The 21209-nt window shown below is 43.1% G+C and overlaps 1 protein-coding gene across 3 annotated transcripts in view; it reads left to right on the plus strand.

Moving 5' to 3' along the window:
* Positions 1-21209, plus strand: part of grik4 (glutamate receptor, ionotropic, kainate 4) — a 321139-nt gene that overhangs the window by 253077 nt on the left and 46853 nt on the right. For all 3 annotated transcript variants that reach the window (XM_052467210.1, XM_052467212.1, XM_052467211.1), the window contains 3 exons: positions 3566-3727; positions 5740-5892; positions 7077-7181. In XM_052467210.1, the coding sequence (XP_052323170.1) occupies positions 3566-3727; positions 5740-5892; positions 7077-7181 (420 nt within the window). The remainder of the gene's footprint in view (positions 1-3565; positions 3728-5739; positions 5893-7076; positions 7182-21209) is intronic.

Here is a 21209-nt window from a genome sequence, read left to right on the forward strand (position 1 = left end):
TGTCTCTATTGTTGTGACGTGTGTTTTGTCCTATATTTATATTTATATTGTATTTATTTTACATTTTTAATCCCAGGCCCCGTGTCCGCAGGAGGCCTTTTGCCTTTTGGTTGACCGTCATTGTAAATAAGAATTTGTTCTCAACTGACTTGCCTAGTTAAATAAAGGTTCAATTAAAAATTAAAATTAAAATTGCAACTAAAGGTGGTACATCCAGTTATTGAGTGTAAGAGGGCAATTACTTTTCCACACAGGGGAATTAGGAGTTGCATAACTTTGTTATTTAAATAAATAAAGTAAGTATCAATTTTGCTAGCTAGGTTTCTCCAGACGCCGCCGGTGGATATTTGGTGACCTTGTGTTTCATGTGTTTGACTGTACCCAGGAGGGGCACCACTTAATGACCAGCTCATTTGCACGGGCTCCTCTTCTAATGATCTGTTACAGTCCACTTAAAGAGTAATCATGGTGCCAATCCCGTTGGGCTTGTCAGGATACACTGGGGGAAAGTGATGGGAAGACCATGAAACCGTTACCAGCGCGCAGATGGTAGTCAAATGAAGGTGTGGTGGGGACTTTAACTTAGCTGTTCGAATGTCGTAGCCCTTTACACTTGTACGAGTTGAAAATGGCAGATTTGGACACTGATAAGCCCCTAAATTGGAACAGCAGTGGCTGCACAGTAACATGCTTGCTATACATGACGTCAGAGCTCAGGGTCTCCGCTTCACAGCTCTGTATGGGTATTGACAGACAGCCTTCCTGAACTTGATCACTGCGGTTGACAAGAATTTGCCCCCATCCTTCCCACTAATTGTCTGAGTGAGGGAAATGTTGTACATAAGAGTACTCAATGCATTTTGAAACATGAGATGTTGAGGATTACAATAAATACCGCCTTGATGTCATACAAGCAAGCCAAACACACGTGAGTCCAAATGTGCACTTCACATTTCCATGTCATAAAATTAATGTAATATACAGTGTCAACGTTTATGATCACTATGTTTGATGTGCTGTTACAAAATGACATGGCGTCATACCCTGGGTTGTCCTGAACAGAATGAGCCTGTGTTTGTTGTATTGTGAATACAAATGTGTGTACCGCGCATTTGAAGGCAACTCATGAATCCATTCTATACGCATCAACATTATGATCTGCTTCTCTGCATTGCCTTTTGAAAGCCAAACACTGTAAGAGTGTATTTAATATTTTAGCTAGTCATGTTGGCAGTAGAACAACATTTGAAACGATGCCCACCTGACCCAGATCTTTTTAATGGACCATTTTTACAACAACAAATAAAGAAGTGTTCTTGCTCTAGTTCCTCAACGGCAGAGCTTGGAGAGCTAAAATAAAAACACCTTTAGCCATAAAGGTGCATTGAAATTACTGAGGAACTTAGGAACTGTGCACACTTTGGAGAGGTGTGTAGCCACTTGGAGACACCAGTTGGACCTCCCACTCAAACCCATGTTTTTTTGCCTTTATGTTGGACCTACCCCAAACTTTCCAAGAATATTCGTATCATGTTAATGAATGTATCCAGAGTAGTTTCAGCCATAATTATCAACAAATGCGGCTAAAAGAACAGTAAATGTAAAACTCACTTCAAATCAACAGTGTAATGTTGTGCCAGGTGAACTCTTGACCCCAGCTTTAGTCTAATCATTTTCCCAGGATCTCCAAACGGTTCCCTTTTAATTGCTACCATTGTTATGCATATGCTTTCCATATTTCTCCTGTAAAAAAAACATCTCAGTTTATCTATATCCATATAGGCCAATTCCCACAAGCGTAAAGGTTTAAAGTAACGCAACGGGAATTGAAGTGTGTGTGTGTAAAATGTATCCACTCGTAGTTTTATTTTTTTAAGAAGGGTCAGCGCCCATATATTATGCTATTTTCATAATTAAATATATTGATTATAAATATTGAGGGTAATTAAATGTTTTAAGATGTGGGGTGTAGTTCCAATTGTACTCAGGGCTGTGAACAACACCTCCGTCCATGTTGGAAATGTTCTCATGAATGAATGAATGAATATATTCATCTTTGGGCATGTTTATTTTAATACTCATTCATAAAGAATTAAGCACGGAGATGACACTGTTTCAGGCTCAACTCAGCTTTCCTTTTATCAAGTGCCGCTTTGTTTCAATCCTCAATATCTATTTATCTCAAGTCCTCAATGTCCTGAATGCACTTGGCAGAAAGTGCAAAAACAATCTGCCAAGAGTTTGCCTCAAAAACATCGGAAGCTAGTGCGTCAGCGTCGATTGGGGTGTAGCGACTCGCCTTAAACTTTTCAGATTGCTTTTCATCACCTGGCATGGACAGAACTGTACTGATTTCAATCAGATACAGAGACAACATGGCTAAGAGAGAGTAAATCAAAAAGTGTTGTGTCACCACTAAACAGCATCGTGTTGTTGGTCTGGATTGGGAAGACATAAAGCTGCCAGTTTGCATTGCGGTCTGTAGCTAGTGATGCCAAGGGAATTCACCGGGGTCTTTTGCCTGTTCTGTTCTCCCTCAGGGGCGCTGATGAAAAATATTTTGTTCCTCCGTGGCCTGCTCACCTTCTCCTACTCTGCTAGTGTTTGTTGTAAGAACACCAGCGTCTAGTTGGGCTTTGATCTAGTGCTGCAGAGGAACCCGCTAACACGCTACCTTATCTAATCCTTGGGATTTTAAAGGCTACTGCCGGTGTCTTGTGACGTTCCTGTTCTCAGAAAGATTCTCTTCCTACTCAACTCACCAGCCCCATCACCTCTTATTGAGGATTGGACACATTCGCGCACGCACACAGACACACACATACGCACACACATGCACACGCACAGACTCAGCACACACACACCACCTCCTCTCTCCTGTCTTCCACAGTAGAGTAGTCTGTCTCTGACTAAACTGTCTGAAGCCTGGGCACCTTTCCTCCTCCAACTCTTCTCTCCTTTTCCACCTCCTCCCCTTCATAGCTGTCCCTGGGCTCAGCGAGGTGACAGGCGGTGTCACTGTTATAGACTGTAATGCTGGCACTGACACCTGAGGGTGACTGGGCTGATATCTCTATTAACCTTCTGGTGACGTCCTCCCCACCGCTCGGGAGCCACCAGACTGAACTTAGGGACATCAAAGTATAAGTTGTTTTTCACCCAAGCACATTTCCACGGGCTCGTTCCAGGCTGTACACACATTCCCACGCATGTATGAATATGCGCTAAACTACTAAAGGAACACATGCACACATTAATGCACACGCCACATACATACACACTGAATGAATTACGTGGGTTGTGTACATGTTAGGAATCTTAATCATCTGGATTAATGAACTTAATATAACGAATCTTCAAGTAATTCAATGAAATTGGGGCTAAACGTATTAGATTAGCATGTGCCCTTTTCCCTGACATTGATTAAATATTCCGTTCATTCACATATCTCCTCCATATCGAGGCAACTAAACATGATTTATGTCGGACATGTCCAAGCCTCTGTCATACACTGTGCATACCTAATACCATTACACCTTTGACCCTCTGACTCCTCCCTCTGCAGGAATTCTCTCTGCTGCGATTGGATGACGTGCCCAGTGAGCGGGTGAACATTCTGGGCTTTTCCGTCTTCAACCGAACACACCCCTTCTTCCAGGATTTCCTCCTCAGCCTCAACCGTTCCTGGCAGGAAAACTGTGACCACGCCCCCTTCGCCGGCACACCGGTGAGACCAGGGTTCAGGTTTATGTAGGACAGAGAGGATTGCTCAGCAGCTAGACTGTCATATCTGAGCTCCATAATATATTTACATCTGAAGGTTCTGTAATGTTGCAGGTAGAAATGTAACAAATAGATCTGATGATTCCCAGTCCTACTCTAGCATGTACTATTAGAAATTCAGCTCTGTTAGTTACAGTTCTATCTGTAGCCAAAAAGAGTGTTCAGACATATGCAGAAAATACATTATTCTCTAGCACAGTGTTTCTTAATCCTGTTCCTGGGAACACTGTATTTGCTATATATCTACCTGCAACCTTCTGAAAGGTTCATCCTCCTGAATACACTCCAGCTCTTTTCCCATATTATGACGTATCCCCACACGTGTGACTGCGAGATTCGGCATCATTACAAGCTTTTAGATCTTTGAGAATGTTAAGGCTTGAAGTCTTTCCATGCCTTTAATACAGTTCTCTGTGTAGTCGTTAATGAGTCATTCTTAAATATCTAATTAGTTAATTGCCACATGCTTATTAAATGAATACGTGACTGGCGGTGTAGTACATAACATTGACATAACATTCTTCCATGCTGCATTTGAAAAATGTGAACCCAATTCACCACACTTCTGAGACGTTTTCTGACATCAGAGAGCGACGAGGAACTCATTAATTGGGTTTATTGAATTTTTGTTTCTTAATTAAGCCCTCAAGAAAGATTTTGAAAAATCAATGGCTGCAGTTTTTTTTTTAGAAACCAGCTGTTTTTCTCCAGTTGTTTTTCCCCGCTCATAATTAGGAGTTATCTTTAATTAATCACAGGATATTTTGTCGTAGAGCAGTGGAGGGATAACAGCTCTGAGCCCCTAATAAAAGTAGCGAGAGCGAGCTACACCTTTTCGCCCTGCTATTCATTTGCAGTGTTCCAGGGAGCTCTTTCATATCAGGTTCCATTTTTAAAAGACCCCTCTCTCTCAGCTGTACAGTGTCATGGGAATGAGAGAGGTGGTCGGATGAAAGGGAGTGAGGTGAGGAAGAATGGAGGGGGGTTACAGTGACTTGCAACCAAAGTGTTTCAGATATTTTCAAACCTATAAATGATTGAGATTCCAGGTCATTTGTTTTGGAGATCCAGCTGCAGCATATGCCTCAATGCATGACAATCGATGGCGTACGATGGGGATTCATTATGATATTAGACTACTTTTGAGGGATGAAAACACCTGACCAACTTTGATTTCAAAGTGACATCTCCCTTTAAGGTCACGTGACTTATGATCAGGAAGCTGCTGCCATCGACTTTCTGTCCTGGAATCCAAATGGCACTGAACCACTGTACACACTCGCTCTAACTACTGTTTTCCAAGCTGTTGTTTATACTTTGTTGCCTGTAGCGCAGTCCAATTCAACATTGGCCTGTGCAAGGAGGAGATATATCACGTAAATTATGATGGTTATGGGCCTTATATGGTGCTCATTGTTTACTATGCATCACAATCATCTATATGTTCCCATATCAATATGCACAACAGATCAGGGCCAGGACTTATTGGTTTATTATACAGACATATAACGGTGAAATACTCCCTCTCTCCCTCGTATAATCTATGCCATCATGCATTTTAATTGTTTTTACATACACGGATGGGGCCTGTATGAAAACAGTCTACAGGACAAATCCCCCTTCCTGCACTTCCGCCTCCACTCCGACGGATGTGTGGTAATTGGAACAGCCAGGGCTTGCCAGCTCCAGTAGGGGTGAAAGTGGTGCAGCTTTTTTTCCCCCCTCTGTCAGCACATCAGAGGATCCTAACGATCTAATGGAATATCTGACTGCTGCGTGGATGGCATTTTGGGGATCGCTTGTTTTAACCCATCACTGACCGACCAGAGTGGACCCAAGGCATCAGGGAGAATGGAAGATCGGTGTATGTTTACCACAGAATAGCGCCCTTTTCTTCCATCCTTTCTTTCTTTCTTTTACTTCTTCTTTCCCTATCACCACCCCCCCCCCTCTCAGCTATCGTCGGCGCTGCTGTTTGACGCAGTGCATGCGGTGGTGGCGGCGGTCCAGGAGCTCAACCGTAGCCAGAACGTGGGCGCCACGCAGCTCTCTTGCAAGTCCTCCAAGATCTGGGAGCATGGCACCAGCCTCATGAACTACCTGAGGATGGTAAGGGCGCCCCACTCTGGATAGGAGGGGAATGGCATTCTGTTGTTGGTCATGTTTAAGATTAACACAAAGATTCATCTTTGTGGAGCTAAATTAGACTGCAGTGTGCACTGTGATATACAGTATGCTCCCAAGTGTGTTAGTTAACATTATACTAAAAGCCATTAGGTGTGTGTGTATTTTTGCAGTGAATATTCAGGTAGCAGATCCCTATCCCCCAAACCTAACCTTACTGTTTGATCTACCAGCTGAATATATTTACATTTATGTATTTATATTTATAGAGAAATCTTCTAGCCCTTTTCTTACCACTGTGTATACAGTCACTCATATTGTCACATTAACTTGGGTCACTGCTCGCCTGGTCCCAGATCTGTGTGTGTTGTCATTGATACGCCTAAGACCATAGGAGTTGGTAAGACAGTACAAACAGCTCTGGGATCAGGCTAGGTCACTGCCCCTATTTCTTCATCAGTAGCCTACAGCAGGGAGAAGGGGGGCAGGGAAGGAGTTAGAGACTGGTTGACTGGCTGTCACACTGTAATGCTCATAGTCCCTCATTAGGAATAAATGGCCTGTGAGTGAGCCATCAAGACACTAGAGTGTGACATGTATTGAATTTCAGACTGTTTTTTTCTTCTTTAGTAAAAGCAAATCTGAAAATGATTCATCTGTTGCCATTTAGATGTTTTACCACCATCACTTTGTCATCACACAATAATTTCGTTGAGACTCCCTCGTATCGATCTTACTGCTGGTTTCTCAGTATCAGATGATGGGGTGGCTTAGGGTTTTGTCGCAGCATAATTGTCAGCCCGCTTCCCTTCTGGATAATTTAATCAATAAGGAACTAAAGCCCGACCGAACCCAGACATGCATGTGAAGTTACTGACATACCTGGGTTCAAACAGTATTTATTTTCTTTCAAATACTTGGGAGCATCGGATTGAGCCTTGCCTGCAGTGTCGGATCGGCGGGGTTTGCAGTTTTCCCTTTTGGAACTACTCCATTGGCTCTGTCGCTCAAGGCAAGCTCAATCCAGCGCAGCTGAAGGATTTGAAAGCAAACTAACACTATTTGAACCCAAATTACTGACACCAAAAACAACAGTCGCGGGCGGACCAAGTGAAACACCTTAATAACATGGGAGCTTTTCTGTCTTGTTCTCACTCTCTCTGGGATAGGTAGAATTGGAAGGACTAACGGGCCACATTGAATTCAACAGCAAAGGCCAGCGGTCCAACTACGCCCTGCGGATCATGCAGAACAGTAGAGACGGCCTAAGGCAGGTAAAGTAACTCTCCCGTTCATACAGTGTTACGGTACAATGTTTTGCCCAGTCACAGGCCTATTCTTTTTACCACTACCCCAGAACTGCTGTGTGAAGCACTCCCTTACATCCTGTAATAGAGCTCTACGGTGCAGCAGGGAGCCATGATAATGTATTCAATTGATGTTTGGTCGTAGAAATATCCCCTTGACCCGCATGGTTTTAAGTGCTGAGGTGTCCAAAACCTCTCCATGTGCACTATTAAATATTTAGAATGCCATTTGGACTGGCGCAGGAGGCATGGCAGAATTTGAAGGAAAGGCAAAGAAAGGAGGGTTTTTAATCTTGTTTTTTCGATAACTGTTTTTGGTGTCGTTTACTGAGTATCTTATTCTGAATCAGTATATCGTTTTCAACAGTGGTGCTGTGTTTGGAAGAGTTACTAAGGAAAATGTGTTATTATAATGCCTTCCGGGACTTCACCTCAATTCACAAACCTGCATCAATTAATTTCACAGTAGGACATGTTGGTTTCATGTTGAGAGTTACATTGCTTAGTTCCAGTGTACATTTGGCTAGCCATCTGTATAGACGGATTCTGGTCTGGTACTGTGCACGATCAAAGTCAAACATCTTTTGGCCTTGCCACGTCACTTGAATCTGGAAGTCTCACAATCATTCCAGTGCTCTTGCAATGGATATTGCCTACTAAACATGCTGCACTGTAGCTAAAGGAAAAATCCATCCAAAACCACAAATTCCTTTAAGTTATAGTGTTATTTAACACTAATATGTTAGATCAATATTTTTTTTATTTTACTAATGTTGCATTTTGCCAATATAATAAGGTTGGGAGCTACATGGAAAATTGTTGTCGAAATCTGTTGCAGCTCAAGACTTCAAAATCCACGATGCAATGCTATCTCTACGGGCTGGCTAGCTAGCTAGGTAGCAAATGTAGCTACACACAATAATACCAAAGACAATATCAGCATGTAAAATAGCTAATTAGCTGTAAAATCACCTAAAAAAAACTGCACTATCAATTTAGTAGTCTGCAATCTCACTATGCTGCATCTGCAGATCAATGTGCCTCACAGACTGGAGTCTGACATTCGCAACAGCAGATATACTTTTGAGGAGATTACAAAAGTTGCCCATGCTACGTTAGAGTGGTGCATTCTGGGCGATTCTGGGACAAGGAGCACTCTCCTTCAAGGAGTGAATAGGAGTCTATTGGGCGCTAGCTCAAAAACCCAACATTAGCATGAATTTGGTCAACAAGAAGTACAACATTACACAACTTTTCCGAGACTGAGATAATTAACTTGCTATCTGTAATATCGTACAGCATTGGAATGGTGACAGTACGTCCTTTCGAGGACAATTAGGCACGTTTCTCGACATATACACTGACTAGAGAAGGGATTGCATGACGATTAGTTTAGCGACTGCGTGACGCAGCATGACAACATGAATGCAATTGGTCGACAGTCTGCCTGGTGGGGCGTTATACTTTCCTTCATTCATTGGATTCCTATCTCCTTTCTATAATACCTCTGGCAACGGCATCATGCAATGCACCCTTGACTAAAGTAGGCAGGCAAATAGGAAAAATGTGCTAGACCCTACATTAAATTACACATTTCTCGAGGTAGGAATATGATCAATGGCTCATTCAAGAGAAGACATCCTCTCGAGTAATGACATCGACCAGTATTGAAATCTGACATGTATGATAGACGTTTTCGCGATCTAAAAGTTGTATTCCTATTAACTTCCAGTGTAATGAGAGCGACTTTATCACAGAGCTTCGTCATACCAGCCGGATTTCTGCCTGCTTGAATGCCAATAACTCCCATACACATGAAAACATGAAATGTCCCAGGGAATCGATAGAAAATCACTCAGAGATGCACGAAAAACAATGTAACATTCAAAATGGGTGAACCTTTCCTTTACTGCTGAGGGTTTGTCTTCTTTTGGCCCCAGATTCTGTTGGCTGCACATGAAGAGTGCTTTTATCCCTGAGACGGCTGTCTTTGAGATAAACGCTGGCGTTGATATTGTATCTTTGTGTTCTGTGTGTTGTCCGGCCTTGCGGCGGAGGGAGATGTGGCAGAGACACAGCTCTCATATAAGCAGGTAGTACTTTAGTCTCTACACGTTTGCAGCATGTCCCGGAGCACCTGTCCTTGTATGACCTCTCCCCCCACTCCCCGTAGCACCCCCCTCCTCCCTCCCACAACTCCACCATTATCAATTCTCCATTGACTGCACCTATGGCACCTTACTCCACATAAATGAATAAAGCGTTAGTACAAGCCTGATCGGAGATCTGTTTGTGCGTTGTAGCCAACTCCTAAGGTTGATGTTATGCCAATTGGAAATGGCTATAAGTTATGCAATAGGAGTTTGCTATACAGCATAAACAGATCTGGGGACCAGGCTACACGGTAGCAGCACCACCTCTCTCCCCCTATTCCTGTCTATTCGCCACTGACTCTGGCACCTAAGGCACTTTACTCCACAGAATGTCCTAAAGCACTACCCACCCTCCTACTTCCACTTTCTTTGCATCACACGTAACAGTGTTTGTGGGTTACTGGTTGTCTCAGGAGTCGAGATGTTGGACTACCCTGAATGTTAGACACGAATACTAGATATACTGTAGCTGACAGGGTGTAGGCTTTATTGAATGTTGACTTAAACGTCTGTCTTGCTGTGTCTCTTCAAGGTTACGTCTCTCGATATATCTTAGGTATTCGATTTGATGTCTCCACTTGAAGCTTCTCCATACAGTAATAGTTATACCCAGAACATGTGTACTTTGAAAATCCCCATCACCTGCCACTCAGAAAGTTTCATGACGTTCAGAAATGCATGACTATATACAGTTGAAGTCAGAAGTTTACATACACCTTAGCCAAATACATTTAAACTCAGTTTTTCACAATCCCTGACAATTAATCCGAGTAAAAATTCCCTGTTTTAGGTCAGTTAGGATCACCACTTTATTTTAAGAATGTGAAATGTCAGAATAATAGTAGAAAGAGATTGATTTATTTCAGCTTTTTATTTCTTTCATCAGATTCCCAGTGGGTCAGAAGTTTACATACACTCCATACGTAGAATGTATGCACACATGACTGTAAGTCGCTTTGGATAAAAGCGTCTGCTAAATGGCATATATTAGTATTTGGTAGCATTGCCATTACATTGTTTAACTTGGGTCAAACGTTTCAGGTAGCCTTCCACAAGCTTCCCACAATAAGTTGGGTGAATTTTGACCCATTCCTCCTGACAGAGCTGGTGAAACTGAGTTAGGTCAAATCAAATCTAATCAAATTTTATTTGTCACATACACATGGTTAGCAGATGTTAATGCGAGTGGAGCGAAATGCTTGTGCTTCTAGTTCCGACAATGCAGTAATAACCAACAAGTAATCTAGCTAATTCCAAAACTACTACCTTATAGACACAAGTGTAAGGGGATAAAGAATATGTACATAAAGATATATGAATGAGTGATGGTACAGAGCGGCATGGGCAAGATACAGTAGATGGTATTGAGTGCAGTATATACATATGAGATGAGTATGTAAACAAAGTGGCATAGTTAAAGTGGATGATACAGAGTACAGTATATACATATACATATGAGATGAATAATGTAGGGTATGTAAACATTATATTAGGTAGCATTGTTTAAAGTGGCTAGTGATATATATTACATCATTTCCCATCAATTCCCATTATTAAAGTGGCTGGAGTTGAGTCAGTGTGTTGGCAGCATTCACTCAATGTTAGTGGTGGCTGTTTAACAGTCTGATGGCCTTTTCAGTCTCCCGGTCCCAGCTTTGATGCATCTGTACTGACCTCGCCTTCTGGATGATAGCGGGGTGAACAGGCAGTGGCTCGTTGGTTGTTGTCCTTGATGATCTTTATGGCCTTCCTGTGACATTGGGTGGTGTAGGTGTCCTGGAGGGCAGGTAGTTTGCCCCCAGTGATGCGTTATGCAGACCTCACTACCCTCTGGAGAGCCTTACAGTTGTGGGCGGAGCAGTTGCCGTACCAGGCGGTGATACAGCCCGCCAGGATGCTCTCGATTGTGCATCTGTAGAAGTTTGTGAGTGCTTTTGGTGACACGCCAAATTTCTTCAGCCTCCTGAGGTTGAAGAGGCGCTGCTGCGCCTTCTTCATGATGCTGTCTGTATGGGTGGACCAATTCAGTTTGTCTGTGATGTGTACGCCGAGGAACTTAAAATTTACTACCCTCTCCACTACTGTTCCATCGATGTGGATAGGGGGGTGTTCCCTCTGCTGTTTCCTGAAGTACACAATCATCTCCTTAGTTTTGTTGACGTTGAGTGTGAGGTTATTTTCCTGGTACTACACTCCGAGGACCCTCACCTCCTCCCTGTAGGCCGTCTCGTCGCTGTTGGTAATCAAGCCTACCACTGTTGTGTCGTCCGCAAACTTGATGATTGAGTTGGAGGCGTGCGTGGCCACGCAGTCGTGGGTGAACAGGGAGTACAGGAGAGGGCTCAGAACGCACCCTTGTGGGGCCCCAGTGTTGAGGATCAGCGGGGTGGAGATGTTGTTGCCTACCCTCACCACCTGGGGCGGCCCGTCAGGAAGTCCAGTACCCAGTTGCACAGGGCGGGGTCGAGACCCAGGGTCTCGAGCTTGATGACGAGCTTGGAGGGCACTATGGTGTTAAATGCCGAGCTGTAGTCGATGAACAGCATTCTCACATAGGTATTCCTCTTGTCCAGATGGGTTAGGACAGTGTGCAGTGTGGTTGAGATTGCATCGTCTGTGGACCTATTTGGGCGGTAAGCAAATTGGAGTGGGTCTAGGGTGTCAGGTAGGGTGGAGGTGATATGGTTCCTTGACGAGTCTCTCAAAGCACTTCATGATGACGGAAGTGAGTGCTACGGGGCGTTAGTCGTTTAGCTCAGTAACCTTAGCTTTCTTGGGAACAGGAACAATGGTGGCCCTCTTGAAGCATGTGGGAACAACAGACTGGGATAGGGATTGATTGAATATGTCCGTAAACACACCAGCCAGCTGGTCTGCGCATGCTCTGAGGGCGCGGCTGGGGATGCCGTCTGGGCCTGCAGCCTTGCGAGGTTTGACACGTTTAAATGTTTTCCTCACGTCGGCTGCAGTGAAGGAGAGTCCGCATGTTTTAGTTTTAGTGTTTTAGCCGTGTCATTGGCACTGTGTTGTCCTCAAAGCGGGCAAAAAAGTTATTTAGTCTGCCTGGGAGCAAGACATCCTGGTCTGTGACGGGGCTGGTTTTCTTTTTGTAATCCGTGATTGACTGTAGACCCTGCCACATACCTCTTGTGTCTGAGCCGTTGAATTGAGATTCTACTTTGTCTCTATACTGATGCTTAGCTTGTTTGATTGCCTTGCGGAGGGAATAGTTACACTGTTTGTATTCGGTCATGTTTCCGGTCACCTTGCCCTGATTAAAAGCAGTGGTTCGCGCTTTCAGTTTCACGCGAATGCTGCCATCAATCCACGGTTTCTGGTTTGGGAATGTTTTAATCGTTGCTATGGGAACGACATCTTCAACGCACGTTCTAATGAACTCGCTCACCGAATCAGCATATTCGTCAATGTTGTTGTCTGACACAATACGAAACATATCCCAGTCCACGTGATGGAAGTAGTCTTGGAGTGTGGAATCAGATTGGTCGGACCAGCGTTGAACAGGTTTGTCGGTCTCCTTGCTCGCACACAATTTTTTATTTCTGCCCACAAATGTTCTATAGGATTGAGATCAGGGCTTTGTGATGGCCACTTCAATACCTTGATTTTGTTGCCCTTAAGACATTTTGCCACAACTTTTGAGTTATGCTTGAGGTCATTGTCCATTTGGAAGACCCATTTGCGACCGAGCTTTAACTTCCTGACTGATGTCTTGAGATGTTGTTTCAATATATCCATTTAATTTTCCTTCCTCATGATGCCATCTATTTTCTGAAGTGCACCAGTCCCTCCTGCAGCAAAGCACCCCCACAACATGATGCTGCCACCCCCTTTTCCCTCCAAACATAACGATGGTCATTATGGCCAGAGGACATTTCTCCAAAAAGTACTATCTTTGTCCTCATGTGCAGTTGCAACCCGTAGTCTGGCTTTTTCATGGCAGTTTTGGAGCAGTGGCTTCTTCCTTGCCGAGCGACCTTTCAGGTTAAGTCGATATAATACTAGTTTTACTGTGGATATAGATACTTATACCTGTACTTGTACCTGTTTCCTCCAGCATCTTCACACGGTCATTTGCTATTGTTCTGGGATTGATTTGCACTTTTCGCACCAAAGTACGTTAATCTCTAGGAGACAGAACGCGTCTCCTTCCTGAGCAGTATGACAACTGCGTGGTCCCATGGTGTTTATACTTGCGTACTATTATTTATACAGATGTACAGTGCCTTGCGAAAGTATTTGGCCCCCTTGAACTTTGCAACCTTTTGCCACATTTCAGGCTTCAAACATAAAGATATAAAACTGTATTTTTTTGTGAAGAATCAACAACAAGTGGAACACAATCATGAAGTGGAATGACATTTATTGGATATTTCAAACTTTTTTAACAAATCAAAAACTGAAAAATTGGGCGTGCAAAATTATTCAGCCCCCTTAAGTTAATACTTTGTAGCGCCACCTTTTGCTGCGATTACAGCTGTAAGTCGCTTGGGGTATGTCTCTATCAGTTTTGCACATCGAGAGACTGACATTTTTTCCCATTCCTCCTTGCAAAACAGCTCGAGCTCAGTGAGGTTGGATGGAGAGCATTTGTGAACAGCAGTTTTCAGTTCTTTCCACAGATTCTCGATTGGATTCAGGTCTGGACTTTGACTTGGCCATTCTAACACCTGGATATGTTTATTTTTGAACCATTCCATTGTAGATTTTGCTTTATGTTTTGGATCATTGTCTTGTTGGAAGACAAATCTCCGTCCCAGTCTCAGGTCTTTTGCAGACTCCATCAGGTTTTCTTCCAGAATGGTCCTGTATTTGGCTCCATCCATCTTCCCATCAATTTTAACCATCTTCCCTGTCCCTGCTGAAGAAAAGCAGGCCCAAACCATGATGCTGCCACCACCATGTTTGACAGTGGGGATGGTGTGTTCAGGGTGATGAGCTGTGTTGCTTTTACGCCAAACATAACGTTTTGCATTGTTGCCAAAAAGTTCAATTTTGGTTTCATCTGACCAGAGCACCTTCTTCCACATGTTAGGTGTGTCTCCCAGGTGGCTTGTGGCAAACTTTAAACTACACTTTTTATGGATATCTTTAAGAAATGGCTTTCTTCTTGCCACTCTTCTATAAAGGCCAGATTTGTGCAATATACGACTGATTGTTGTCCTATGGACAGAGTCTCCCACCTCAGCTGTAGATCTCTGCAGTTCATCCAGAGTGATCATGGGCCTCTTGGCTGCATCTCTGATCAGTCTTCTCCTTGTATGAGCTGAAAGTTTAGAGGAACGGCCAGGTCTTGGTAGATTTGCAGTGGTCTGATACTCCTTCCATTTCAATATTATCGCTTGCACAGTGCTCCTTTGGATGTTTAAAGCTTGGGAAATCTTTTTGTATCCAAATCCGGCTTTAAACTTCTTCACAACAGTATCTCGGACCTGCCTGGTGTGTTCCTTGTTCTTCATGATGCTCTCTGCGCTTTTAACGGACCTCTGAGACTATCACAGTGCAGGTGCATTTATATGGAGACTTGATTACACACAGGTGGATTGTATTTTTCATCATTAGTCATTTAGGTCAACATTGGATCATTCAGAGATCCTCACTGAACTTCTGGAGAGAGTTTGCTGCACTGAAAGTAAAGGGGCTGAATAATTTTGCACGCCCAATTTTTCAGTTTTTGATTTGTTAAAATAGTTTGAAATATCCAATAAATGTCGTTCCACTTCATGATTGTGTCCCACTTGTTGGTGATTCTTCACAAAAATATACAGTTTTATATCTTTATGTTTGAAGCCTGAAATGTGGCAAAAGGTCGCAAAGTTCAAGGGGGCCGAATACTTTCGCAAGGCACTGTACCTTCAGGCATTTGGAAATTGCTCCCAATTTACTTTTGACAGTTAAGTATATTTAAAACCAAATACTTTTAGACTTTTACTCAAGTACCATTTTACTGGGTGACTTTGACTTTTAATGGAGTCATTTTCTATTAAGCTATCTTTACATTTTTGACAATTGGGTACTTTTCCCACCACTGACCATAACGAAGGGGCTTTTGCCGAACCATGAAAAACAGTCCCACACCATTATCCCTCCTCCACCAAACTTTACAGTTGGCACTATGCATTGGGGCAGATAGCATTCTCCGGGCATCCGCCAAACCCAGATTCGTCCATCAATGGTGAAGCGTGATTCATCACTCCAGTGAACGAGTTTTCACTGCTCCAGATTCCAATGACGGTGATCTTTACACCACTCCAGCCAACACTTGGCATTGTGCACGGTGATCTTAGGCTTGTGTGCAGCTGCTCGGCCATGGAAACCCATTTCATGAAGCTCCCGACGAACAGTTATTGTGCTGACGTTGCCTCGGGGCTGAGCCGTTGTTGTGATGTTTCCACGTCACAATAACAGCATTTACAGTTGACCAGAGCAGCTTTAGCAGGGTAGAAATTTGACGAACTGACTTTACATTTACATTACATTTAAGTCATTTAGCAGACGCTCTTATCCAGAGCGACTTACAAATTGGTGCATACACCTTATGACAACCAGTGGAACAGCCACTTGCATCTAAATCTGACTTGTTGGAAAGGTGGCATCCTATGACGGTGCAATGTTGAAATTCACTTAGATTCTTCAGTACGGGTCATTCTACTGCTAATGTTTGTCTATGGAGATTTGAATGGCTGTGTGCTCGATTTTATACACCTGTCAGTGACGGGTGTGGCTGAAATAGCCGAATCCACATACTTTTGGCCATGTAGCGTATGTATAATCGCTCCACGCCAGTAATGGTCATTGGATGAGACAAAGCGTTAATGCTGGTTAGAGAGATGGGGAGGGGGGTTGTTTGTTTAGTTCTACAACACCTCCCACATGCTGCTGTGATGGGTCTGTTTCAGCCTGGCACCAGTCAGAGGTGTGAATGCCTTGGCAGGGACTGGGAAGGTGATGCCAGAGCTAGCTGGCTGCCTGGCCCACACACATATTCACGCGCATGCACACACACACACATTGCACACACACACACATCCATGCTCACATTTGTGAGCGTACAAACACATCCACATCCATTCCTTGTTACTATTTTTCTATTTATTCCTCGTGTTATATATATTTTTTTACTATTTCTCTTTTTATTCTCTCTGCATTGTTGGGAAGGTCCCGTAAGTAAGCATTTCACTGTTAGTCTACACCTGTTGTTTACGAAGCATGTACCATTTGATTTGATGTAGGCACATTGCACACACACACACACACACACACACACACACACACACACACACACACACACACACACACACACACACACACACACACACACACACACACACACACATACAAACACACACACACACACACACACATGCAGATCTTTACTCACATATTGTTTCCACATCATACATTGACACACATGCTGCAGACCGTTTGGTTGTGGAAACATACAGTAGCCCCACCCACGCTGTCTCCTCCAGCCCATGATATGAATGTATAGCTGAGAGAGAATCCTTAAAAATGGAACCTGGTATGAAAGAAGAGCAGGGTGAGAAGGCGTAGTGAACACTTTTTCTCCTTTTCACGCCCTCCATACCCCTTTTCTATGTCTTTTTTCTCTCTCTCTCTCTCTCTCTCTCTCTCTCTCTCTCTCTCTCTCTCTCTCTCTCTCTCTCTCTCTCTCTCTTCTCTCTCTCTCTCTCTCTCTCTCTCTCATTCTTTCTCTGTTTAACTGGCTGGATTCCCCAGACCCCCACAGCTATTGGCATCCATGTTCCATGCAGTCCTGTGGCTGCTGTGATCGTCCCACACGTGTGTGAGCTCGGAGGCTCGGGGGACAACGTGAGAGGCACGGCTCCAGAGCCCCTTCACTCCCAAAGTGAATTTCTCTGGCAGGCATTTCACATATCTGAACTGTGCACTTCTCGGAAAAACACATCAGTTACTGCTCTGTCAGAACCTGTTTATCATGGGGAGCTATCGCGGCTTGACAGGCATCTTCAGTTTAGATGTAATTTGCCAAGTTAGAGACATTACGGCTGATGAAGAGTGATAGCGATGGTAGTTTTTGAGGAAGGCCCTTGCTAAGACGTAGAATTTCAAAGGAATTTTGTGAAATATTGTCTTACGGTTGATTCGTCCGTGAAGATGATGTCAATGAATGTCTCGCCAGCTTCGAACCACGCCTGGGCCTGCAGCACACAAAGTTCTTCGTTTGTCAGATGAATCACTGGGTCGAAACTACAGAACAGTACAAAACAAAGGAACACACATGGTTAATATTCTGTAAATATATATATATATATATATATATATATATATATATATATATACACACACAAGTAATAGGTGGTCTACTAAAATATTAGCGTAAAGTCCACTCAAGTTTCTTCAACTGTCCTCTGACTGTGATTATAGCGATGTTGATGTCGTGCCGTGATGTCAGCAGATTCCTGATGGCCTTTGCCGATCGCTCATCATCTTCATCCATCAGTGAGTCCATGGCTTGAACAGTCTCGTAGGAAATGGAGTACAATGTAAACATGTGCAGCAGACAGTAAAGACCAGCAGTAGGGACGAGATGATGGAGTCACAATCCATGCCAGGCACACCTGCGAGCTCTGGAACTCCACCTCTGACAGGCAGAGGCGACAATCGTGGCGGGTTCGTCAGGTCATCGGTTCACCCTGGCATTCCCATTCCTCTTCTGACACCAGAAATGGATGAACTGCTCACCAAGCACAGCGAGGGCCATCCAGACCGTTATGCTGTTCTGCTATTCCAAGGATGTGTAACCCGAAGAGAATTACCTTGAGTGGACATAGAATACCAACTGGGATGGATCCCGAGGCTAATTTGGCCTCGGGATCTTTTGAGTGTTCATCATGAATACTGTGTCTCAGACATTTCTGTCCATGAGTGATGCAACCCCAAAAAAGCATGAAAGACAGTTCATGAGTACTTGAGGTACTTGGAGGTACTTGTAATTAGGCCTACAGTACACGTAGGCTGCAGTAAACGTCTCATTGTCCTGTTGGTTTTTGTCACACTGCACAGTAGCCTAATAAACATATGCATTTAGAAACTTTAATTTAAAAAAATCTAATTCAATAATATATTTCTACCACTGTAGATGATGTGTTTTTATCTTTAGATTACAGTTCTCGGTTTACGCTAGTGATGGACCTTGGTCACAGTTCACGCATTGATGAGCCATTAAATTGGACAATAGCCAGCAGAAACCCTCGTAATGGCTAATTGGTGATCAAAACTACTTTGTATCTGACCATCCAGCTATAATGGCAAATGCAACAACCCTGACAAATATGTCAATTTATTAGAATCCACCCTACCAAAATCCACCAATTTCTGCCTCTAAATTCTAGATGTAAATACATTTGACCGTCATGCTTATTGGTCTATAGAATACTTTGCATAATTTAGTGGAATTAAATTGGCCTGTGCGTCTCTTTTTATTTCTCAACTGGTAATTGAAGCGCGCCTCCCATTCACTATTCAAGTGCAGGCGACAGGCTACCAGCGCGTCACACACCACTTTACAATGTGAGCTGGAGGCATTTTGAAACAGGTTTTTAAAACACTTCTAGCAAGTGTAGCAGGTTGTGAACTCAACAAACAATGTGTCCACTCTGAGAATGAGAATGGTAAATGACTGTAATTAATACATTTATTCCATACATTGGAATACAAAATAAGCCATCCAACCATGATGAGCTTTTAGCAGGGACAATAGACTCTTGCCAAGTTGATTTCTATTTGTCGGGGCTTGAAATGTATTAATGGATGTTTAACGGGTGTTTCCCTACTGATGATAACGACACGAAGAAGGAGATCAAGAAGCAGGGTAGGAGGAGCGAGCTCTGTGTGCTTATTGCAAAATGTGTGATCTTTTTTCTGACCATTTCCAACCAGTGTAACCAACAAATACAATAATAATCTACTAACAAATAATAATCAATTCCGTATTGTCTGTTGTAACAGAAAAGGTTTTAATGTCTGTTAGTACAGGCAAGATTAAAAACAGTTGAAATAATTCCTGAATTGAATTGTTTTAGTCGACATGTGGTTTATTTATTATTTCATTATTCAAGGTTCCCTTTGTTATTTTGTTTTATAACTAAATGCATGACTGTATTTAAAGACAGGAAGGACTTGTATGCTGCGTGATGACGTGCTCAAATGAATGAATAATTGATTGATATTTATTGGCTTTTAAGGCCAATAAGTAAGTCGTGTTAACAAATCACCGACAGTGTCACCAGCAAAGCATTCCCACACCATCACACCTCCTCAAAAACAATCCAAATAAAATGTTACTGGTCACATACACATGTTTAGCAGATGTTATTGTGGGTGTAGCAAAATGCCTGTGTTTCTAGCTTCAACAGTGCATGAATATCTAACAAGTAATATCTAACAATTTCACAACAATACACACGATGATATCTTCACTATTATTCCACAAGGTACAAAATAGTAAAACTAAAGAAAAACCCTGGAATGAGTACATGTGTCCAAACTTTTGACGGGTTCTGTACACACTCACCCTGGAATGAGTACATGTGTCCAAACTTTTGACGGGTTCTGTACACACTCACAAAGAAATCCATTAACATGAATAAAAGCATGACACTAAGACAATCTATTGCCAAAGAACAGAATAACATGTCTTAAGATGTGTTTGTCTGTGCTATAGTAGCTGAGGCTATGGTTGCTTCATGCCAACGAAATGGAAAAAAAAAGGTGTTATGCTCTTTCAGAGAGGGCATAGCAATCAAAATGTCTGGCCAATGCGTGCTTCATGAAGACGCCCTCAAAGATGCCCTCTGGTTGTTTCAACGAGCGTTAACGGCAACGACGGCTGATAGTGAAATACTATGATGTCATACGCTGTGACGTGCTGTACCATACGGAGCACACTGCAAGCCGTGCTACAGTATGACACCACTTTTAAATGAGGATCCACTGTGGTTCGTCTTGCTTTACTATGACAGAGGATATGTGGCTTGAGATATCGTTCATAGTTTGGCGCGTGTAAAGGTGCGTATAAGAATAATGTCCATTCCTAATAGGTTTTTGTTTCACAGAATATTACGATGATGCGCTGTCGGTCAAATAGAATCTTTCCGTTCTTCAGGAAACAAAATAAAATGATGAACTCTGCATGGTTTATACACAGTTGGCTGTCCTTCCCTTTGCCCAGTCACAGACAGTGATGCCAGTGATCAATCATCATCTCAGTTTCTAGCATGGCGCCCCCCTAGTCCCTACTGTACCTACTCTGCCAACCCCCTGCTGGCACCTGCACCCCACCCCATCACACATACACATACACGTACACGTGTGGTGTGTGTGTGTGTGTGTGTGTGTGTGTGTGTGTGTGTGTGTGTGTGTGTGTGTGTGTGTGTGTGTGTGTGTGTGCGTGTGTGCGTGTGCGTGTAACGAGCTGTACAGTATAAAGGAGATTTAGCTCTGTGGAGCCCTACACAGGTCTTCAGTAGTATTACGCTGTAAATACAGTTTTTCCAGATTTATATAAGTGGGCAATATAATTCAACCTGCTCTGTTAATGCAGACATAACTCAGACAACCTTTCCTCTGAGTTCAGAGGGAGAGAGCGAGGATTTTTCTAAATCAGCCCTGGTTTCTAACAAATTACAGCGTCATGTAGTTTGGGAGGAAGAAATACGAGAACAATAACATCACTTTTATGGGGTGTCTTGTTCGGCTGGCGGTTAGGTGCCTTTTGAGTGATCTCTTTGACATTGTTCCACAGCTGAGCCCTGGGTGTGCGTGTGTTTGTGTGCCTACA

This window comes from Oncorhynchus keta, chromosome 18 (assembly GCF_023373465.1).
Source record: "Oncorhynchus keta strain PuntledgeMale-10-30-2019 chromosome 18, Oket_V2, whole genome shotgun sequence".
Lineage (NCBI taxonomy): Eukaryota > Metazoa > Chordata > Actinopteri > Salmoniformes > Salmonidae > Oncorhynchus > Oncorhynchus keta.